Here is a 25405-nt window from a genome sequence, read left to right as displayed (position 1 = left end):
GCCCCTCTGTCTCCTTGTCTAATATATCTAACAAATCCCAATCCTTGAAAAACAATGTGAATTCATGTTTGAGGGCATACATCTAAGGATTCAAATGCCTTAGGCAAATCAGTATTACCATAAATTCTCAAAAGATCCCTCCACTTGTATTTATGTCTAGCACTCCAGTTATATTTCTACTGTTGACTTGTTCTCCTCTCTAAAGTGACTATTTTAAATCTTCTCTACTCTCCAACTGCCTTTTCCCTCCAAATGCCCCCTCATTCAGAGTATATGAGTTTGCGTGCTTCACAAAGGAAGAAGTGGCATCAAAGAGAAATGGATTTTTTTTAAGTGGAGGAGACTTTCACTTCTGGACATGATGAAATAACAGGAACCAGATTAACCCTTCTAACTTAAACAATGATAAAACTGGACAAAATATGTAAAACAACTGTTTTCAGATACTGAACAACCAGTAGCATAGGACAATAAAACCTAATAAGAGAAAGAAATGAAAGGAGCCATAAAATCATCTGGCTTTCTTCCTGGAGGCATATTTTGGACCATGGAGCAAGGAGGCAGATTCCACGCAGAAACGGCAAATTTGTTCAAGTGAGAAAACAGAGATCAGATACCAAGGTGCCTGAGATGGCTAAAAGGTATAGTACAGAGTTCTGGAGAGGAAGAAATTACCCTAAAAAATAAATCTAGAATGCCAGCTTAAAGTGTCCTGTGTCTTTGCTTGAACAATAAGATGTGAATGTGTATAGTAAAAAAATCCATAAGGTAAGGCAATTGAGCAACTAGAGAGCAAAGCAGTAAGCAATTTCCAGAGAGATCACCAAGGCTGAGAATCATTCAAGTCCCCTCAAGACAAGTGGTGAGTCTACATTTATCATATGGGTCATTCGGTAGAGATCCCAGAAGAACCATACCTTAGTAGTAAGGCTTAACCATCTCTGAGTAAAGGTTATTCTATACCCATCCTTACAAACCTCAAAAGGATCAAATTAAACAACAAATAACTGCGTATCTCAATAAAGTCCAGTACTCCTTAAAAGAACCAACACAATGCCCAGCAATCGATAAAAAATGACAAGTCATGGCAAGAGCCAGTGCAAGAACTCTGGGAAATCATATGGCCAGAGTGTCTTACATCCTCCAAATGACTACACTAGTTCTACAACAAGGGTTCCTAACCAGACTGAGTTGGCTGAAATAACAGAAATAGAATTCAGAACATGGATAGGAACAAAGAACACTGAGATTGAGGAAAATGGTATAACCAATCCAAGGAAACTAAGAATCACAATAAAACAGTACAGGAGCTGACAAATGAAATAGTCACAAAGAAGAATCTATGTGATCTGATAGAGGGGAAAAACACACTACAAGAATTTCACAATGCAATGACAATATTAACAGCACAACAGACCAAGCTGAGAAGAAAATCTTGGAACTTGAAGACTGGCTCTCTGAAATAAGACAGTCAGATAAAAACAAAGAAAAATGAATGAAAAGAAACAAATAAAGCCTCTGAGAAACATGGGGTTATGTAAAGAAGCAAAATCTACAAATTACTGGCATCCCTGAAAGGGATGGAGAGAAAGCAAACAAGTCGGGAAATATATTTCAAGATATTGTCAATGAAAATGTCCCCAAACTTGATATAGAGGCCAAGGGTCAAATTCAAGAAATATAGAGAGCCCTGCAAGATTCTACACAAGAGCATCCCAAGACACATAATCATCAGATTTTCCAAGATTGAAACTAAAGAAAGAATGTTTAAGATAGCTAGAGAAAAAGGGCAGGCCACCTATGAAGAAAACCTCATCAGTCTAACAGTGAACCCCTCAACAGAAACTGCATAAGCCAGAACAGACTGGAGGCCTACATTCAACCTTCCTAAAGAAAAATGTCTTGAACCAAGAATTTCATATCCAGCCAAACTATGCTTCATAAGCAAAGGAGAAATAAGATTATTTTCAGACGAGCAAATGCTGAGGGAATTCATTACCAGCAGACCTATACTACAAGAGCTCCTGAAGGAAGCACTAAATACGGAAAAGAAAAACCATTACCAGCAACTACAAAAACACACTGAAGTACACAGATTAATGCCACTAAGAAGCAACCACATAAACAAGTCTGAAAAATAACCATCTAACATCACTATGACAGGACCACGTCTACACATAACAAAACTAACCTTAAATATAAATGGGCTAAATGCCCCAACTGAGAGACACAGAATGGCAAGCTAGATAAAAAACCAAGACCCGTCAGCATGCTGTCTTCAAGAGACTCATCTCACATGCAAAGACACACATAGGCTCAAAATAAAGGGATGGAGAAAAATTTACCAAGCAAATGCAGAACAGAACAGAACAAAGCAGGAGTTGCAATACCAGTTTCTCACAAAACAGACTTTAGACCAACAAAGATCAAAAAAGACAAAGAAAGACATTCAACAAGAAGAGCTAACTATACTAAATATATATACACACAATAAAGGAACATCTAGATTCATAAAGCAAGTTCTTAGAGACCTTCAAAGAGACTTACACTCCCACACAATAATACACAATAATACTGGGAGACTTTAATATACCCCCTGACAATATTAGACAGATTATCAGACAGAAAATTAGCAAAGATATTCAGGACCTGAACTCAGCTCAGGATCAAGCGGATCTGACAGATGTCTACAGAACTCTTCACCCAAAAACAACAGAATATACAGTCTTCCCATCTCCACACAGCACTTACTTAAAATTGATCACATAATCAAAAGTAAAACACTGTTCAGCAAATGCAAAAGAACTGAAATCATAACAAACAGTCTCTCAGACTACAGTGTTATCAAATTAGAACTCAGGACTAAACAAATTCACTGAAAAACACACAACTACATGGAAATTGAACAACCTGCTCCTCAGTGATTTTTGGGTAAATAATGAAATTAAGGCAGAAATCAAAAAGTTCTTTGAAACTAATGAGAACAAAGATAAAATGTACCAAAATCTCTAGGATGCAGCTAAAACAGTGTTAAGAGAGAAGTTTACAACACTGAATGCCTACATTAAAAAGCCACAAAGATCTCAAGTCAATAACCTAACATCACAACTAAAAGAACTAGAAAACCAAGGTAAACAAACCCCAAAGCTAGGAAAAGACAAGAAATAACCAAGATCAGAGTTAAACTGAAGGAGATAGACAGGAAAAAAACATTCAAAAGATCAACAAATCCAGGAGTTGGTTTTTTGAAAAACTTAATAAAATAGACTACTAGCTAGACTAATAAAGAGAGAAGATTCAAATAAATACAATCAGAAATAAGGAGGATGTTACCACTGACCCCACAGAAGTACAAACAACCATCACAGACTATTGTAAACACCTCTATGTACATAAACTAGAAAATCTAGAAGAAATGGATAAATTCCTTGACACATATACCCTCCCAACACTGAAACAGGAAGAAACTGAATCCCTGAATAGACCTATAATGAGTTCTGAAATTGAGGCAGTAAGAAATAGCCCAACAACCAAAAAAAGGCCAAGACCAGACAGACTTACAGCTGAATTCTACCAGGGGTACAAAGAAGAGCCGGTACCATTCCCACGGAAACTATTCCAAAAATCGAGGAGGAGAGATTCCTCCCAGTAATAAACAGCTTACCAACCAAACTCATTCTGTGAGGCCAGCATTATCCTGATACCAATAACTGACAGAGATACACAGAACAAGAAAACTCCAGGCCAATATTTTTAATGAACATCAATGCAAAAATCCTCAACAAAACACTGGCAAACTGAATCCAGCAGCACATCAAAAAGCTTATCCACCACAAACATGTAGGCTTCATCCCCAGGATGCAAGGTTGGGTCACTGTACTCAAATCAATAAATCTGATTCATCACATAAGCAGAACCCAAAACAAAAACCACATGATTTTCTCGATAGATGAAAAAAATGGCCTTCAATAAAATTCAACATCTCTTCATGTTAAAGACTCTCAATAAACTAGGTATTGAAGGAACATACCTCAAATAATGAGAACCATCTATGACAAAAACACAGCCAATATCATACTGTGTGAGCAAAAGCTGGAAGCATTCCCTCCTGAAAACCAACACAAGATAAGGTTGCCTTCTCTCACCACTCCTACTCAACACAGTACTGAAAGTCTGACCAGGGCAATCAGGCAAGAGAAAGAAATAAATAAAGGGTATACAAATAGAAATAGAGGAAGTCAAACTATCTTTGTTTGCAGATGACATAATTCTATATCTAGAAAACCCCATCATCACAGCCCAAAGGCTTCTCAAGCTGATAAGCAACTTCAGCAAAGTCTCAGGATATGAAATCAATGTGCAAAAATCACTAGAATTCCTATACATCAACAACAGGCAAGTTGACAGCCAAATCATGAATTAACTCCCATTCACAATTGCCACAAAAAGAATAAAATTCCTAGGAATACAGCACAAGGGAAGTGAAGGACCACTTCAAGGAGAACTACAAACAAATGGAAAGACATTCCATGCTCACACAGGAAAAACTAATATTGTGTAAATAGCCATACCGCCCAAAGCAATTTATAGATTCGATGCTATTCCCATTAAACTAACATTGACATTCTTCACAGAATAAGAAAAAATATTTTGAAATTCCTATGGAAGCAAAAAAGAGCCCAAATAGCCTAGGCAATCCTAAACAAAAAAAAAAAAAAAGAAAGAAAGAAAACTGGAAGCATCATGCTACCTGACTTCAAACTATACTACAAGGCTACCGTAATCAAAACAGCATGGCACTGGTACAAGAACAGACATATAGACCAAAGGAACAGAATAAAGAAGCCAGAAATAAGATTACACATCTACAACCATCTGATCTTTCACAAACCTGACAAAAACAAGCAATGGGGAAAGGATTCCCTATTTAATAAATGGTGCTGGGAGAACTGGCTAGCCATATGCAGAAAACTGAAACTGGACCTCTTCCTCATACCATATACAAAAATCAACTCAAGATGGATTAAAGACTTAAATATAAAAACCAAAACTAGGCCAGGCACGGTGGCTCAAGCCTGTAATCCCAGCACTTTGGGAGGTCAAGACAGGCGGATCACGAGGTCAGGAGATCGAGACCATCCTGGCTAACACGGTGAAACCCCATCTCTACTAAAAAATACGAAAAACTAGCCGGGCGAGGTGGTGGGTGCCTGTAGTCCCAGCTACTCGGGACGCTGAGGCAGGAGAATGGCCTAAACCCGGGAGGCGGAGCTTGCAGTGAGCTGAGATCTGGCCACTGCACTCTAGCCAGGGCGACAGAGAGAGACTACGTCTCAAAAAAAAAAAAAACCAAAAAAAACAAAACTATTAAAAAAAAAAAAAAACAGAAAAAGAAAACTAGGCAATACCATTCAGGACATAGGCACGGGCAAAGATTTCATGACAAAAACACCAAAAGCAATTGCAACAAAAGCAAAATTAACAAATGGGATCTAACTAAACTAAAGAGCTTCTGCAAAGCAAAAGAAATGATCAGTGGAGTAAACAGACAACCTAAGAATGGGAGAAATTTTTGCAATTCTATGCATCTGACAAAGGTCTAATATCCAGCATTTATAAGGAACTTAAATTTACAAAACAAACAAACAACCAACCCTGTTAAAAAGTGGGCAAAGGACATGAACAGACACTTCTCAAAAGAAGGCATTCATGAGGCAAACAAACATGAAAAAAAGCTCAACATCACTGATTATTAGAGAAATGCAAATCAAAACAATGAGATACCATCTCATACCAGTCAGAGTGGCTATTACTAAAAACTCAAAAAACAACCAATGCTGGTAAGGTTGTTGAGAAAAAGGAATATTTTTATACTGTTGGTGGAAGTGTAAATTAGTTTGACCATGTGGAAGACAGTATAGCGATTCCTCAAAGACCAAGAACAAGAAATACCATTTAACCTAGCAGTCTCATTACTGGGTATATACCCAAAGGAATATAAACTGTTCCATTATAAAGGCACATGCATGCATATGTTCACTGCAACACTATTTACAATAGCAAAGACATGGAATCAACCCAAATGCCCATCAGTGACAGACTGGATAAAGAAAATGTCAAGCATATATACCATGGAATATACCATGCAGCCAAAAAAAGGAATGGGATCATATCCTCTGCAGGGACATGGATGGAGCTGGAGGCCATTATCCTTGGCAAACTAATACAGGAACAGAAAACCAAATACCACATGTTCTCACTTATAAGTGGGAGCTAAACGAGAACACATGGTCACTCAGTGGGGAACAATACATACTGTGGTCTATCAGAGGGTGCAGGTTGGGAGGAGGGAGAGGATCAGGAAGGATAGCTAATGGACGCAGGGCTTAATACCTGGGTGATAGGATGATCTGTACAGCAAACCACCACGGCACACATTTACATAGGTAACAAATCTGCACATTGTGCACAAGTACCCCTAAACTTAAAAGCTGAAAATAAAAAATTAATTAAAATTTAAAAATAAAATAAAACAAATAAAGCTCAATGAACCTCCAGCAGGAAAAACACAAAGAAACCACACCAACATTTGTCATAATCAAACTTTCAGAAACCAATAATAAAAAGGAAACCTTACCAAAATCAGACAAAGACACATCAAAAAAAGAAAACTAAAGACCAATATTTATTATGAATATTGGGGCAAAAATCCTCAACAGAATATTAGCAAACCAAATTCAACATTTAAAAAGATCATTCAACATGACCAAGTGGGATTTATCCCAGGGATACAAGGATGGTTCAACATATGCAAATAAATGTGATACACCATATAAACAGAATTAAAGACAAAAACCATACAATCATTTCAATTGATGCTGAAAGAAGCATTTGATAAAATTCAACACCCCTTCATGATTTTAAAAAAACTCTCAAAAAATGGGGATATAAGGAACATACATCAACATAATAAAAGCCATATATGATAGACCCACAGCTAGTATCATACTGAATAAGGAAAAAACTGAAACCCTTTCCTCTAAGATCTGAACACGGCAAGGATGCCTACTTTCACCACTGTTACATGACATAGTACTGGAAGTCCTAGCTCGAGGAATCAAACAAGAGAAAGAAATAAAGGGCCTCCAAATTAGAAAGGAAAAAGTCAAATTATCTTTGTTTGCAGATTATATTATCTTATATTTGGAAAAACCTAGAAACTCCACCAAAAAACTATTAGAACTGATAAACAAATTCACTAAAGCTGCAGGATACAAAATCAGCATTCAAAATTCAGTAGCATTTCCATATGCCAAAAGTAAACAATCTGAAAAAAACAATAAAAAAGTAATCCCATTTATCATAGCCACAAATAAAATAAAATAAAATGCCTAGGAATTAACTTAACCAAATAAGTTAATGATCTCCACAATGAAAACTATAAAACAATGATGGAAAGAATGGAAAAGGGTGCAAAACAAAAAAGAAAATATATTCCATGTTCATGGACTGAAAGAATCAATATTGTTAAAATGTCCATACTACCCAAAGGAATCTACAAATTCAATGCAATCCCTATAAAAATACCAATAACATTCTTCATGCAAATAGAAAAAACAACCCTAAAATTTACATGGAACCGCAAAAGACCCAGAATAGCCAAACCTATCCTGAGCAAAAAGAATAAAACTGGAGGAATCCTATTACCTGTCCTCAAATTATACTGCAGAATTTACAGTAACCAAAACAGCACGGTACTGGCATAAAAACAGACACATAGACCAATGGAATGAATAGAGAGCCCAGAAACAAATCCACACACCTACAGTGAATTCATTTTTGACAAAGGTGCTAAGAACATAAACTTGGGAAAAGATAGTTTCTTCAATAAATGGTGTTGGGAAAACTGAATATCCATATGCAGAAGAATGAAACTAGAACCTTATCTCTTGTCATATACAAAAATAAAACCACAATGGATTAAAGACTTAAATCTAACACCTCCAACTATAAAACTACTACAAGAAAACACTGGGGAAACTCTCCAGGAAATTGGTTTGAGCAAAAAATTCTTAAGCAATATTCCACAAGCACAGATAACCAAAGAAAAAACAGACAAATGGGACCACATCAAGTTAAAAAGCTTCCGCACAGCAAAAGAAACAATCAACAAAGTGAAGACACAACCCACTGAATGGAAGAAAATATTTGTAAACTACCTATCTGACAAGGGATTAATAACCAGAAAATACAAGGAACTCAAACAACTCTACAGGAAAAAAATTTAATAATCTGATTTTAAAATGGGCAAAAGATGTAAATTGTCACTTTTTAAAAGAAGACATACAAATAGCAAACAAATTTGAAAAGGTGCTCAAAATCACTGATCATCAGAGAAATGCAAATCAAAATTGCAATGAGGTATATCATCTTACTCCAGTTAAAATGGCTTTTACCCTAAAGACAGGGAGTAACAAATGGATGTACAAGGGAAAAAAAGGAACCCTTGTATGCTGTTGGTGGGAATGTAAATTAGTACAACCACTATGGAGAACAGTTTGGAGGCTCCTCAAAAAACTAAAAATAGAGCTACCATATGATCCAGCAATCCCATTGCTGGGTATATACCCAAAAGAAGGGAAATCGGTGTATTAAAGAGATATCTGCACTCCGACACTTGTCGCAGCTCTGTTCACAACAGCCAAGATTTGGAAGCAACCTAAGTGGCCATCAACAGATAAAGAAAATGTGGTACTTATACACAATAGAGTATTATACAGCCACAAAAAATAATAAGATGTTGTAATTTGCAACAACAAAGATGGAACTGGAGGTCAGTATGTTGAGTGAAATGAGCCAGGCACAGAAAGACAAACATTGCATGTTCTCACTTATTTGGAAGAGCTAAAAATCCAAACAATTGAACTCATGGAGATAGATAGTAGCAGGATGGCTACCAGAGGCAGAGAAGAGTAGTGGGGATGTGTGGGAAGGTCGGGATGGTTAATGGGTACAAAAAGACAGACAGAAAGACCGAATAAGACCTAGTATTTGATGGCACAATAGGTGGCTACAGTCAGTAATAATTTAGTTATACATTGAAAAATAACTAAAAGAGTATAACTGGATTGTTTGCAACACAAAGGATAAACGGTTGCAGGGATGGATACCCCATTTACCATGATATGATTATTACACGTTGAAGGTTTATATAAAAATATCTCATGTACCCCATAAATATATATATACCCTATTATGTTCCCACAAACATTAAAAATTAAAATTTGTAAAGAAAACCTTTACAAAACCTGAGGGGAAAAAAAGGCACATTACATAGAGACAAACAAAGGTAAAATGAACACATATTTCTTGTCAGAAACAATGCAAACCAGAAGAAAAGGGAACAACATATTTAAAGTGCTAAAAGAAACTGTCAACATAGACATCTATACTGAACACCTTTCAAAAATAAAGACAAGTATCACAAGAAATGTTAAAGGGAGTTCCTCAAGCAGAAGGAAAATCACACTAGATGGAAACAAGGGTCTTTATAAAGGAAATGTGCATCAAAATGGTATATATATGGGCAATGATGAAAGACAACTGTTTTCTTATTTTTCAATTTCCTTAAAATCTAATTTTCTATTAAAAGATGAAATGATAACAATATAGTATGGCGTTTATAAGACATGTAAACTTGAAATCTATGACAACACAAAGAGAATGAAAGAGAAGAAATGGAAGTATAGTGTTGTAAGATTTTTGTATTATACATAAAGTAGTATATTATTTTTAAATAGACTGTGATACGTGAAAGAGATATAAACACTACAGCAGCCCCTAAAAATAAAAAAGAGAAATACCTAATAAGCCAATAGCAGAGACTTTATAAAGTTCTAAAAAATATTCAATACCTGTAAAAACTGCATAGTAAATATTTCAGGCATTGTGAGCCACGTGGTCACTGTTGCAACTACTTAAAACTACCACTGTAGTTAAGAAAGCAGCCACAGACAATATTTTAATAAACGGGCATAGTAGCATTTCAATAAAACTTTCTATATGGACAGTAGGCTACATTTGACCTGTGGGTCACATTTTGCTGATTCCTGATCTAATAGGCTAATCCCTTAACAACTAGAAAAAGAAGGGCTAAACTAACCTAAAATGTGACAGATTGTTAAGTACAGCAAACCACCATGGCAAATGTATACCTATGTAACAAACGTGCATGTTCTGCACATGTATCCCAGAACTTAAAGTAAAATTTTAAAAACTAAAAAAAAAAAAAATGGAAATAATAAAAATAACAGAATATTATAAAAAATAGAATAAGTTAGCAAAGCCAAAGCTTATTTTTTAAAAATGAACAACAAAATTAATAAACTCCTAACTAAAGAGAAAATACGAATTACCAGTATGAGGACTGAAAGAGGAATTATCGCAACAGATCCGACAAGAATTAAAAATATAATAATGGAATATTATAAAGCCTGTATCAATAAACTTAATGTCTTACAAGAAAATGACAATCTGATTCTAAAACTTGTACAGAAATTCAATACATCTAAATAGCAAATACAGTTTCAAAAAAAGAGCAAAGTTAAAGGACTTACAGCACCTTAAAAATATGAATTCCAAGGCATCCTATAAAGGCAAAGCAATTAACATAAAGGAAGACATATAGATCAATGAAACAGAAACAGAGTCCAGTAATAAAGAAACAAACACACACATATACACACACAGAGGATTTAATACAGGGGCCAAGGTAATTCAACAGAAAAAGGATCATATTTTTTAAACAGCACAGAAACAATTTAATATTTATTTGGAAAAAAATAAACTTCAACCCTTACACCACACTATGTATAAAAATTAACTCATATAATTGTCAAAAAGGTAAAATCTTTTTCACATCATAGTAGCAAACATTTCTTAGATGAAACAGAAAAAGCATCAACTACAACAGTAACAGTTAGAATACGGATACTTCACCAAAACGTAAAACTCTTATTTGAAAGATACGGTTAAGAAAACAAAAAAGCAAACCAAAGACTGAAAGATAATATTATTAATATATATCTGAAAAAAGAATCTATATATAGAATATAGAAAGAATTTTTACAATTGAATAAAACAAAGAATCCAAAGTTTAACATATTAAATGTTGACCAAGCACAGTGGCTCATGCCTATATTCCCGGCACTTTGGGAGGCTGAGGCAGGTGGATTCCTTGAGCCCAGGAGTTTGAGACCAGCCTGGGCAACATAGAGAAACTCCGTCTCTACAAAAACTACAAAAACTAGCTGGCATGGTGGCATGCGCCTGTAGTCCTAGCTACTTGAGAGGCTGAGATGGGAAGATTAGTTGAGCCCAGGAGGCAGAAGTTGCAGTGAGCCATGATAGCGCCACTGCACTCCAGCCTGGGTGACAAAGGGAGACCTTGTCTCAAAAAAATCAATCAATCAAATATCAAATGGTTTGAACAGATATTTTACAAAAACATATATGAATGACTAAGTACACTAAAAGATAATTAACAAAATTAATCATCAGGTAAATGCAAATTAAATGCAAAAAATATACCATTACAACAGATAAAGACAGTGCCAAGTATTCACCAGGATGTAAAGCAAATGGAACTTTCATACACTGCTGATGGAAATGTAAAATCACGCAGCCCATTCTGAAAAAGACTTTGGCAGTTTCTTAAAAACTCACACTTACTATACAACCTCAGTACACCTCTGGATGCTTGCTGGTCACCCACTGGTTTCTCCCTTAGCACTGATGTTTGAGACTGCTATAGGGAAATCTGTAGGCTTCCCTATAGGCTGTAGGCTGTATTTGCCAGGTCTGATTTGGTCCATCTTGCACCCTGTCAATGCTCCTCCCCAACCCCAGGGCTGAGGAGGGAGCTCAGACCACTATGCACTCCACAAACGTGCCCATTGCCTGAGGACATACTTGCCAGGTGTGACTTGGCCCACCTTGCACTCCGCCTCCCCAACCCCAGGGCTGAGGAGGGAGCTCAGACTGCTGTAGTGGTAGTTACACAATGTATACATTTGTCAAAAGGCACTGAGCTCTATATATTTAAAGTGTACATATTGTTATAATTATACCTCAATGAAGTTATTTTGAATCAAGTCATTACTCTTAGGATCTAATTGTTATTCTTCTCTAAGTAATCCTTTTACTCCCATAACTTTAAAAACTTTCTCTTGCCTTAGTTATTCTGTCATCTCATTACTATGTTTATAGGTGCTTATGGTACTCTACTTTCATTCTTTTATTAAATATTTCATTCTCTTTTTCTTTCCTCTTAATTTCTTATTATCCATCATTTTGTCTCTCTGGAGAGCATTATGTATTATTTCCTCAGCTTTCTTCCAATTTGCTAATATATTTCATCAACGTCTACTCAGTGTTCACTGAGTTAATAATCTCCATGACTATATTTTCATGTCTTATCTTATAACTTCTATTCACACCTTATTTCTTAGAACGCTCAAAAAAAACCCTTAAGGTATCCGTTTAGCTGATTTCAATGCTTCTAGTATTTCTACCACCTAAAGTGTAAATCTTCTCAATTGATGTGCAATTCATTTTTGTGTGATTAGTAATATTGAATCCTATTATCAAATACTGAATTTTTCATAACAGTCTTGAATGTATTCTTTGAAATGCAGAAACATCCCTACCGAACATTTTCACGTTCCCTTCTACAAGGTCACACTGGTGACTGGACTGTACCATTTTAAAGATTAAATCTCAACTAAACAGTACTTGGATCATGAAGGTGTAAACTAAGACCCTGTATTTATGTGTAGCACAGGTCTGTATTCCAGTTTCCTTAGTAACTTTTCCTATCCACAGCCCTGAGTAGATGTCAAATTCTCATGCAGCTGCTAGGCAGAGATTTTCTCATCCACATTTCACAGTAGGGCAGCCCTTCCAGATGCCTAGTTTTACATAGATGGATCTTTCCTATTCTCTGAGGCTTAAAGCCTAGATTTCCCTAATGTAATTATTATCAACTCTGGCCTCCAGCTAGGTTTGCACACTCCAATGAGCTAATTAGACTTCAGCTCCTTCTCATCTGGTGTTGAGTGCTCATCACTTGCTGTTTTGGTCCTCTTTATTTCTAGAACTTGAATATTTTGCTCTCTTTAAGCTTGGCTATAACCCAAAATGCATTTGTTATATTTTTTTCTAGTTTCCACTTGCTAGGGTTTGAATGTGTTTGCCGAAGTTCATGTGTTAAAATCTTAATCTCCAATGCAACAGCGCTGAGAGGTGAGACCTTTAAGAGGTGATTAGGTCATCAGGGCTCTACCATCATAAATGAATTAATACAGTTATCGTGGGAGTGAGTTCGTTATAAATTAACCCATGAAATTGGGATTTCTTATAAAAGGATGGGTTTGGCCCCCTTCCCTACTTCCTTCCCCTAGAGTGTGCAAGCACTCTCTTGCCCTTCTGCCTTCTGCCATAGGATGACAGATAAAGAAGGTCCTCACCAGATGCCAGTACCTTGATATTGGTGCCAGCCTCCAGAACCTAGAGAAATAGATTTCTACTGTTATTTAATTACTCCATCTGTGCTATTCTGTCATAGTAGCACAAAATGCACTAAGACACCGCTTCCTGTGTTTGGAGTGGGAAGATAAGTCCTTTCATATCAGCAAAATCCTGATTTCAAGAAAGTGATAATGACAGTAGGAGAAAGATAAATTACAAGACAATTCCAATTAAGACTATAGATCGAAAAGTCCCAAGTGAAAAATTAAGAAATTGGGTGCAGCAATGTATTTTTAAAAAATCATCACAGCTACATTGGGTTTATTTCAGGAATACAAGGCTGGTTTAACATTAGAATACTAAAATATAACCCAGGCATCAGCAAACTTCTGATACGAAATATTTTAGGCTTTGTGTACCACATGCCATCTGTATCACATGTTGTTCTGTGGTTTTATTTTTTATAATCCCTTAAAAATGTAAAAACCACTCTTAGGTCACGGGCTGTACAAACACAAATCACAGTTCGCTATTACCTGATATAATGCAACATGCCAACAGAATAAGTGAGAAAAGTCATATGATTACCTAAATAGATGCATAAAATGTATTTCATAACATCCAACATCCATTCATGATTTTTCTTTTTTTGGGGGGGGTAGGGTCGGGGGACAGAGTCTCACTCTGTCACCCAGCTGGAGTGCAATGGCACCATCTTAGCTCACTGCAACCTCTGCCTCCCAGGTTCAAGTGATTTTCCTGCCTCAGCCTCCCGAGTAGCTGGGATTACAGGTGCTCGCCACCACGCCTAATTTTTGTATTTTAATAGAGACGGGGTTTCACCATGTTGGCCAGGCTGGTTTTGAACTCCTGACCTCAGGCGATCTGCCCACCTCAGCCTCCCAAAGTGCTGGGATTACAGGAGTGAGCCACTGTGCCCGGCACATGATTTTTAAATTATGCATAATATAGGAAGATAACTTCCCTAACCCAACAAGGATTATCAACTAAAAACCTACATCAAACTTCCTCTTAATGAAGAAATCTTAGAAAGATTGTCTTTAAGACTGGAAACAAGATAAGGATGCCTACCACCTCTACCTCCACCCAACACTTTATCCTAGCCAGTAAAGCAGGAGAAAAAAAAAAAAAAACCTAAAAGGATAAGGTTTGAAAACAAAAAACAAAATTATCACTATCAGATTAATATTACTGTCTATGCCCTAGACAGTATAGATAAAGCACTAGAAATGACAAGAGAGTTTAGCAATGTGGCTGCATGTAAGATTAATATTATCTGTCACGCCTGTAATCCCAGCACTTTGGGAGGCCAAGGCAGGCGGATCAAGAGGTAAGGAGATCGAGACCATCCTGGCCAATATGGTGAAACACCATCTCTACTAAAAATACAAAATTAGCCAGGTGTGGCACACACCTGTAGTCCAAGCTACTTGGAAGGCTGAGGCAGAAGAATCACTGGAACCCGGAAGGTAGAGCTTGCAGTGAGCTGAGATCCGGCCACTGCACTCCAGCCTGGGAAGAGAGTGAGACTCTGTCTCAAAAAAAAAAAAAAAAGATTAATATATGTCTACCTATTCATGTGTCAGTTACTTCATTGATCTTACTCTTTTGGGGCTTCTGAAGGAACCAGATTAGGCAAGCCTTTATCCAGATAGACTTTTGCCATAGCTTTTGCCTAGAACAATGGAATACTACTGATTATCCCTTTCAGGTTATTAAGCAATTTCTTAATGTGGGAGCTTTAGGTTCAAGCTCCTATCTGCAGGTAGAACCCAAAGCTGAGTCTCCTGTTTCCAGGATGAATATTGGTATAGGCTGAGCATCCCTTATGTAAAATGCTCAGGACCAGAAGTATTTTAGATTTTGAATATTTTTGCACTTTGGAATGTTTGCATTATTTATATACTTACTGGCTGAACATCCCAAATCTGATAATCTGAAATCCAAAATGCTCCAATGAGCATTTACTTTGAGTGTCACGTCAGTGCTCAAGAAGTTTGATTTTAGAGCATTTTGGATTTTGGATTTTCAAATTAGGGATGCTTAACCTGTATTTGCCTCCAGGACAAACCTAGCATCTACTCAGTGTTAACTTTGATTTCCACATACTGACGTTTGAAAATATTGTCGTTTATTTTGTCCTTGGAGATTTCCTTTACGTCTTAACGCACTGCATTTATTGCAGGGAATGTCTAATCCAAGATTTAGCTGTATTAAAACAAAAGGCCATTCTGAAGATCCAGTCTGAAGTATTATTTATAAAAACTATTACATATAAAGGAATGATTTAGGCTGGGCACAGTGGCTCACACCTGTAATCCCAGCATTTTGGGAGGCCAAGACAAGGTGATCGCTTGAACCCAGGAGTTTGAGACCAGGACTGGGCAACACAGGGAGTTTCCATCTTTACCAAAAAAAAAATGTTTTTAATTAGCTGAGTGTGGTGGCACGTGCCTGTAGACCCAGCTTCTTGGTAGGTTGAGGCAGGAGAATTACTTAAGCCTGGGAGGTCATGGCCTGTGCAACAGAGTGAGGCCCCTGTCTTTAAAAAAAAAGATATGATTTAAAACAAAATTCCCAAAATGTTAAGTGATTGCTTTCAGATTATAAATCATAGATAATTTGTTTTTTCTTCTGTATCCACATCTTCTACTTGTGGTCTTCTTTTGTTTTTAAAAAGAAGAAACAATATACTTTGTTTTTTAAAAGAAGTTATGCATACAACATATTTTTAAAAACTATTTTTTAAAGCATTACTGAAAACACAACAGAATATTAACAAGCATACACTTGTTTTTCAAATAGAATCTTAATTCATTCTCATAAACATCCTATAACTTAAGTATCATTATCCTTATTTCTGCAGAAGAGGAAACTGAGGCTCAGAAGGTTAAGTAATTTGCCCAAGCAACAGAGCTGGGATTTGAATTCAGGAATACTTGTTCCAAGGCCAGTGCTTTTTCCATTGAACCATGTTGCCTCCCACAAGAGAGCATTTTCACATTACCACCTGCTAGTTCTAATTAAGAGATAGTAATTAAACAATTCTCCACTCCTGACAACAATATTTAAGCTACTGGCAATTTAAAAAAATTAACATGAACATCTCTTTATCTGCTGGAAGATATTATACCTAAACACAAACTGTAACAGAGAAAAAGACTTCAATATGACACAGATGCATTTCCAAAGCACAGTTCATTACATTATCTATTAATAGGACATGAAGCATAAAAATGTTGTTTAATGACCAATATACTTATAAAAGTTTTCAACTCAACTAATAATAAAAGAAATACAAATTAAAGTAACAAGGACATATCTATCAAATTGTCAAAAATGTTTTAAACAGTAATAGCCAGGTAAGGCCAAAGGTGCAATTCTCATATATCTTAGAAGAGAATGTAATCAGTAGAGATGTGCTGTAGGCCAATTGATAATATGTACATTATTTGAATGTATGTGGTTTCTGACCTAGTAATTCCTCATCTAGGAATTCATCCTGATGAAATAATCACAGATACATGCATAACATTTAGATACCAGGTTGTTCATCTTAATACTTACTTATAATAGCAAAAGGAGGCGGAGAAGTAGAAGAGAGAAAAAGGAAGAAGAGGAGGGAAAGGAGTGAGAGAAGGAAGAGGAAGAGATGGAGGAGAAGGAGGAGGAAGAAGCTGGGATAAATCCAAATCTATAATATCAAATTAGGTTAATAAATTACGTACAGTACATTGAAGTGATTACTAGAAGTCGCGAGTGGGGATGGACAAATGTTAATCAAAGGGTACAAAGTTTCAGCTAGACAAGAAGAATAAATTGTGGTGATCTATTGTACAGAAAGGTATAGTTAATAATAATAATGTATATCTCAAAATGGTAAAAAAACAAAAAGTGGATATTAGATGTTCTCAAAGAAATGATAAGTATGTGAAAAGATGAATGTTAGCCTGATTTGAACATTCCACAATGCATACATGTAGCAAAACATCAAAACATACCCTAAATGTATGCAATTATTTATCAGTTAAAAAGAAAAAGAAAAAATATACATCCAAAAGAATTCAACCAGCCATGAAATGATGATACTGTCACACGTGTCCATATAGAAGACCACCTAAATAGGCTTTGTATAAGCAACAAGTCTGTTTATTCACTTGGGTGCAAGTGATTTGAGTCTGAAAAGAGAGTCAGCAAAGGGAGATAGGAGAGCGGCAGCTTTGTAGGACTCAGGTAGGCAGTGGAAAGTTACAGTTAGAGGTGGTTATCTGTTGTCAGCAGAGGAGGGGGTCATGGAGGTGCATGGTGGTGAGATCATGAGATCCATCGTCCTGGAGAAGAATGTCATGATTGATCAGTTAGGGTAGGGCAGGAACAAGTCATAATGGTGGAATGTCGTAAGGTGGGTTATCAGTTAAGGCAGGAACTGCCTGTTTCACTTCTTTTGTGGTTTTTCAGCTACTCTAGACTTCTTGGTTCCTACAGGCCATCTGGACGTATGTGTGCAGGTCACAGGGGTTACAACGGCTGAGCTTCAGCTCAAAGGCCTGACAAATACCACTATACTTACTAGCATAGAAAGAAATCCTTGATATGGTGTTGGAAGAAAGTAAGTAAAAAACAATATGTATAATAGTATGATTGTATTTTTATTAACCTATATTCAGTTATATTTCTATATTTGTAAAACATAAAGTCTGGAATATATATATCAAAATGTTGATGCTGGATATATCAGGTGATATGATTTGAGATTATTTTAATTTTTCTTCATCTATATTTTCTTATTTTTCCACAATAAATATTTATTACTTGTGTAAAAAAATGTGAAAAAAAATTCACAGTCATATCAGTTGGTAAGCAAGAATGCTCACAATCTATTACTAAGTAATACAAGTACAATACGTAATACAATCTAATACTAAGTAATACAAGTACGTTTCAAAACAGTATATAAGTATGTTCTCATTTATGTAAGAAAAATAATATGTATTAGGTTGAGCCATTTGAAATTGCTGGCATTTGTCTAGTTTTCACTTATAAAAATAGCAACTTCAAATGGTTCAATTTAATACATATATTTGGAAAAATATACTCTAAAATACTAATACCATCCTGGTCATTTTTTCCTCTTCTTAAAGGACATCTATATTTTCCTCTTTAAATTCATGTGTATTTTCTTGCTTTAGATTTCAAATTTTTCTAATTTTTCTGAAAACTAAATCCCAGTTTCAACATTTACTGGATATCCTGGGCAAGTTTATTGAAGTCTCTAAATTTAAACAAACAAAAAAAATCAAAATCATAACAATAGTACCTACCTCACAGAGGTAGTTTAAAATGAATAACTCATGTAGCGACAGTAACACCAAGCCTGGCAAATGGACGCTGGAACATATGATGTGGTGGTTAGGAAGATGGATGGAAATCTGACTCCCTAGATCCATTACTTACTAAGAAATGTGTAAGTTATGTCACCTCTCTGCATCTGTTTTCTCATCTATAAAACAGGAATAATCCCATACAGTTTGTGTGACGAGTACAGAAGTGTTTTAAAGTAGTTAGCATAGTGCCTGAAAAACAGGAAGTTAACAATAAATTTTGGCTATTTTATCATTGATCATAATAGTATTATTAAGATATCAGAAAAAATAGATATATCTGTATAAGTTAATACCAACACTGAGTTGATTAATTGTATTAAGTATGATGTCCTATATAGAGGCTATATCGCTGTTGTTTTCCCTGGATTTAGTTCCATTCCAACGTATATAATCTCACTAGTGATAAATCCACAAGTTTTATAATCAAAAACTAGAATTCTATTATACTTTGTAGGCAACATTTCCAGAAAGTACTATAGTCCTAAATCCATTAATGAAATTTTCTCAACTTTTAAATGATAGCTTCTCTTTTTCCTTTGAAATACCTTTACCACAAATATATGACAGACAGAAATCTTTCTAACTAAACCTCTCTCCTCCCCAAATATGTACTTATATAAGAATCAGACCCAGACCAAAACCTTCCAGAATCCAAAAGATGCGTGGAGTTTCCAAAGTCCATTGGGTACAAAACAAGAAAAGGAAAACTCTAAAGAGAGGAAGAAATAAGGAAGATAAAAGAAACAAAAAATTTACTGTTAATTTTACTGTTAATAATAATTGTTATTATTACTGGAAAAGATCTTCACTTTGTTTTCAACAAGCAAGTAAAGCCTACTTTTACCTTCTCAATACATACGAATGCAGGCTTATAACCGAGGTCTTAGAACCATGTTTCATTCTATCTTCATAGAATAAAATTTCACATCTTGGGATCTATTCCTATTCAGGAGATATCATAATTCCCTCTAAGATCCACATATAGATAAAACATTCCTTTATGCAAATATCCCTTTATTCTCTTACCTTAACAGCTTCTCCAAGAGTTTGGTTTTTGTCAGCTTCCTCACTGGAGTGCAATTCAAGTCTATAATTCAATTCCTGTAGTTGTTGTGCCTGTTCATTCAATAGCATTTGTGCCTGCTGTTCCCGAAGTAATGCATTATTTAGTTCTTCACATGCACTTTCAAACTTCTCATGGGTGATCAATTTCTGTAAAAAGTGGGAGGGGGGAGAATCAGCTATAAAGCTAACTGCATTGTTATTATTTTGTCTTCAAAACTAAAGGAATATAATACAAACATTTCTAGGCATTTGATACATCAAAAAAATACAATTAGCTTTTCTTAATTGCATAAGTCAAGATAAAAATACTACTGTGATTTTTAAAGCACAATAGCCATACTTAGTTTTCATTTTCAGTCAAATAAAATCTTAGAAAACTCATTTGAAATTCCAAATAAATCCATGATGCTCAGTTTAAGTTTTCATACATGAATACTTTTTATAAAGATTATGATTGTGGGAATTAAAACCTTTAACAACTTCCTTGGCTTTTAACTGATCACCTAAAAGTTTGTGTTCAGTGTATGTTATTATTCAGGTCTCCCCAGTCAAATGTCTTCTCCTAGGCAGGTCTTACATGTCTACACCTCTCCAACTCCCACTCACACTTTTATACCATCTTGTTTTAACAGCCACTGTCGGCCGGGCGCGGTGGCTCAAGCCTGTAATCCCAGCACTTTGGGAGGCCGAGACGGGTGGATCACGAGGTCAGGAGATCGAGACCATCCTGGCTAACACGGTGAAACCCCGTCTCTACTAAAAAATACAAAAAAATTAGCCGGGCGAGGTGGCGGGCGCCTGTAGTCCCAGCTACTCGGGAGGCTGAGGCAGGAGAATGGCGTGAACCCGGGAGGCGGAGCTTGCAGTGAGCTGAGATCTGGCCACAGCACTCCAGCCTGGGCGGCAGAGCGAGACTCCGTCTCAAAAAAAAAAAAAAAAAAAAAAAAAAAAACAAAACAGCCACTGTCATTATCTAAATTCATCTCACTTTTTTTATTGCCTGTCCACACCCTGCCACCAACCACACATATAAAGGTGTAGCTCCACAAAGCAGGGACTTCATTTAGCTTTTCATCCAACCAAGAAGGGTGCCTGGCCCTCAGTGAGTGTTCAATATTTGTTGTATGAAAGAATATTCATATATAAACATCTGCCAACAAAATCCACACCATAATACACAACATGGTTTTTACGATATCGTGCCTGCTTTGGAGGGCACAGTACTCTGCTCTGGAATAACTAATGACAGTTCTAGATAGGGATGTAGAATTCAGGGCAAGACAAGTTTATATTATCTCCTGTTCAAAACATTTAAACAAACGAAACTTAGATACGACAAACAACAGAGACATAGTGAAGTGTAAAAAAGAGGAAGGTTTCACAAAAGGTAGATAACCTGAGAAATATACATGGAAAACTCAAGGGAACCATTCAGGCCACTTAAATACACAAGATATACATGTATCTATTTAAAATTTCTAACTTTCCCATTGTAAAAAAGGATTTGAGGTGTATTAATATCATTCACCACAAATATAAAGCAGGTTGATTTGAAATTTCAAAAAATCTGAGAGGAAAAAGCAGGAAAAACATCCTTTTGATTCTAAGCATCTAGTAATTATTGTAACTGAATATAGACTTTGTCTTTTATTTTTCTGACAAATAAGACAAAAATAGAAATGTGCATAGTCACAGTTTCCTCGTGGGCCAACAGCAAGCATGCAGTTCATACAAAGAGAAAGACTTTTGCTGAAACTAAGTTTTAGGATAAATCAATTACATGGGTCCTTCTATATTATAATACATAAGCACTCAGTTTTATTTTGTCAGCAGGTACCTTGCCTGCCACTTCCATGAAGCAACCGTCTTTTAAAACTCTTAGTTCTCTTTTTAAGTGTGCATTCCTCAACAATTTAAGAGTGCATTTCTCAACACTGAAGAAATTTTAAAAGCCAATAGTGTAGCATAAAAACAGATGTCTGATAATTTACCTAAGTTAATATAAATTAATGAGAATGATCACAAGGCACAGAGGAAAGTTGCCTCATTTTCAAAGAGTCACCTAGTAAAAGGTATATCTAATATGTCACTGATATTTGTATAGTGCTAAGATTGTACAGAATATTCAACTTTTTACTCCCTGTTAAACAGTTGCCGAACTCTCCACATTGTGCTATTACAACCAAACCCTCAGCTTTCAAAACATCAAATCTAACAGTCTCCTCTCAGCACTCCAGTTCTATTTCTATTTATTAACATCCCTCTCTGCACTGGGTCTTGTGAACATATATTTTTGTACCTCTTCCATCTTTAATGTATTGTGTTGTTTTAAATTACCACTCCTTGCCATGAGACCATTCTGTCCTTTTCAATTCACTTGACCATCAAGTGAATAAGATCTTTCCATCACCATCCCCACCACTTCACAGGACTTCCCTGTTTAGCAGAATGTGTGTTCCCTTCACAATCCTCCAAAATTTCCTCTTTACCTAAAAACTCAGGTAATTTTAGCCTCTTCCTTGTCCATCCATCCCTCCCAGAGACTGGCTCAATTCTGTTTATTCTTCTGTAAAGTAAATAAAATCAAGCAAGCATAGCAATGCAGAATAAGAAAGAGATGCTGTGTGAAAGCAAGTGTAAGGAGCTAATAAACAAACAAAGATCATGAGACTGGGGAAGTTAGCTGTTAAAAAACAACTGTCAGTAGATGGACATAGTATTCTAAAACCATTAAAGTACTAAATAGCTTTTGGTGAGCAGGATGTTTCCCTTTATAATTTTAGACCAACTATAAAGAAGCTATTTTATTCTCTCCAATATACTTTGTCTGAAATCAGTGAGAGACAAATGGTTGCAGGCACTCTCTCCAATTTTCTTAGAGGAAAATAGCATCTTTTTTTCATTTTTTATGTTTTTAATAAAACAACCCTTTATTAACACACCTAGGTATCAACATTAATCACTATCATGAAGTGGATAAAAGCATGAGTTTTAGAGCCACATAAACTAAGTTCAAATTCTGTCATTTCCATTAATAACTATACGACTTCAGGCAAGTTACTTAGTTTCTACATGCTCCAAAATCCTCATCTGTAAATTAAAAATAATAATATTATATATTATAATAATATAATAGCATGTGAGATAATTAGAAGGACCAAATGAGTCAACGCCTGTAACGTGTTTAGGGTCAGTGTCTGATACACGGTCAATATGATCACTAAATGTTAGAAATTGTCACCTACTTCATAACTTATAATTGTAGGACAATATCTAAAAATTAAGTACTGGCTGGGTGTGGTTCACATCTGTAATCCCAGCACTTTGGCAGGCTGAGGCGGGGAGATAACCTGAGGTCAGGAGTATGAGACCAGCCTGGCCAATATGGTGAAACCCCATCTCTATTAAAAATACAAAAAATTAGCCGGGCATGGTGGTGGACACCTGTAATGCCAACTCCTGCTGAGGCAGGAGAATTTCTTGAACCTGGGAGGCGGAGGCTGCAGTGAGCTGAGATCACACCACTGCACTCTGGCCTGGGCAACAGAGCGAGACTCCATCTCAAAAAATAAAATAAGGCAAAATAAAGTAAAAATTAAGTACCTCTTTCCTCAATTATTATCCTATTTTTATTCCTACACTTCACACTAAGCACTTCCTCAAACATACTCCTAATTACTGCAAGCCAGTTATTCAACAAAAGCCCTTACAAGAGGATTCTGTCACCTTCCACCAACCTTCCCTCAAACTCTAACCTTCTCTCTAGATGCTAGAAATTAAGTCCTGACTACTTCTAAACTAACCAAAGACAAGATGCAAACTCGTTTTCTTAATACTTAACTATGGACTAGGAAATCAAATTGTGTAGAATATTTAGAATTCTTCATACATATTCCAGGGAGTAACATATGTAATGAATTTTCCAATTTTTACAAAAGCCATTATATATAATTATATATATTTATATATAAATATAAATACAGTTGACTATATTCTAAATCTCAAATTGCATAAATGACTGTGTCCATTTTGGTAGACTACCTCAATATCCCATTTAGCTGTTTATATGATACAGAAGCAAATCAAATGGAAGGAGAGACACGCTTCAAAAGAATTCATTTTTAAAAGTATGAACATCTCTTTATTATTTAAGTAAAATGGCAAAAAATGGAAAAAAATCACATATCTCAGAAAAGGGAAATACTCAAATTTTGATATATCCACATGACATACTAGTATTCACTTAACTGAAATGAAATTAATAATAAATGACAAAGGAAAATGATTACAGTACTTTAAGTGCATAGATGTATACATATATTTATATGTCAGGATGCAAACTGTATGTACAAAATTATTCCAAACTACAATTGTGCATAAAGGCATGCATAGGCACATATATACATAAGAAATGTGGAGAACAAAATGCATCCACATTTCAACAGTGATTGATTCTGGGTGGTAAGATGAAAATGATTTTAACTTTCCTCTTTTTAAAAGTAAATATTATTTTTTTTTGTAGAGATGGGGTCTCACTATCTCTTGAATTCCTGGCCTCCAGTAATCTTCCCACCTTGGCCTCCCAAAGCACTGGGATTATAATAGGAACGAGCCACCATACCCAGTCTAAACTTTCTTCTTAATACTTTCTTGTATTTTTACTTACAGTTGTCCTCTATAACTTTTATAATTAGAAAAAAAAGTTGAAGCAGCTCAGCTCATAAATTTTCCTTCTCTGAGCAAAAAACTAAGAGAAGGAAAAATTATGGTGTCTTGAGACATTTACTGAAAAGAAACCTATGGCTTAAGAGTATTTCATGATTCCTTGACCTGCCTAATTCATAGGAACTCTCTGCCCTTTGAAGGTGTATCTACTTGAAATAATAATTAACACTAGCACAATTACATTATCATAGGATTGATAACTAAACTACTATACCTGCTGCTGCCTCTGTTACTGCAAATGTTAAAACTGTAAATTCCAAATTAACCAAAAGATAAACTTAAAAGCACATTTAAACTGAAGTTTCAGTAGCTGTTTTAAGTTGTATACAGTCTTGAAGTTTCAGGGTAATCTTTTAACTCTATGTTTCCATACCCACATTAAAAACAGCAATGTTCGTAAGTATCCCAACTGCAAACAGAATATGTAGATGTCTGCATTATATTGTGCTTCACATACTTAGACATTGTGTTCTTGATCTAATGGTATTTGGCATATGGCCTTGCTTTTTCAGCTATTTTCTGCTTTTTAAAATAATACATATATGTCATTGATGGACTTTAGATAAATTGAACATTTCTTTAGAAAAGCAATTTGATTTCATACTAGTCTAATTTACTTAAAATATTCAATATAAAAAGGGAAGAGGCCAGGCGCGGTGGCTCACACCTGTAATTCCAGCACT

At 35.7% G+C, this 25405-nt stretch overlaps 1 protein-coding gene across 4 annotated transcripts in view; it reads right to left on the bottom strand.

Annotated features, from left to right (window-relative positions):
* The window catches only part of CCDC171 (coiled-coil domain containing 171), a 413214-nt gene that overhangs the window by 167482 nt on the left and 220327 nt on the right, over positions 1-25405 (bottom strand). For all 4 annotated transcript variants that reach the window (XR_004443489.1, XM_033237405.1, XM_033237406.1 and 1 more), the window contains one exon: positions 19959-20144. Coding sequence is in view for 3 of the 4 variants with exons in the window: in XM_033237405.1 (XP_033093296.1) it covers positions 19959-20144 (186 nt within the window). In the remaining variant the exon portion in view is untranslated. The remainder of the gene's footprint in view (positions 1-19958; positions 20145-25405) is intronic.

Source organism: Trachypithecus francoisi, unplaced genomic scaffold, assembly GCF_009764315.1.
Source record: "Trachypithecus francoisi isolate TF-2019V2 unplaced genomic scaffold, Tfra_2.0 Lachesis_group16, whole genome shotgun sequence".
Classification (NCBI taxonomy): domain Eukaryota; kingdom Metazoa; phylum Chordata; class Mammalia; order Primates; family Cercopithecidae; genus Trachypithecus; species Trachypithecus francoisi.
This window is presented reverse-complemented; position numbering and strand designations above follow the sequence as displayed.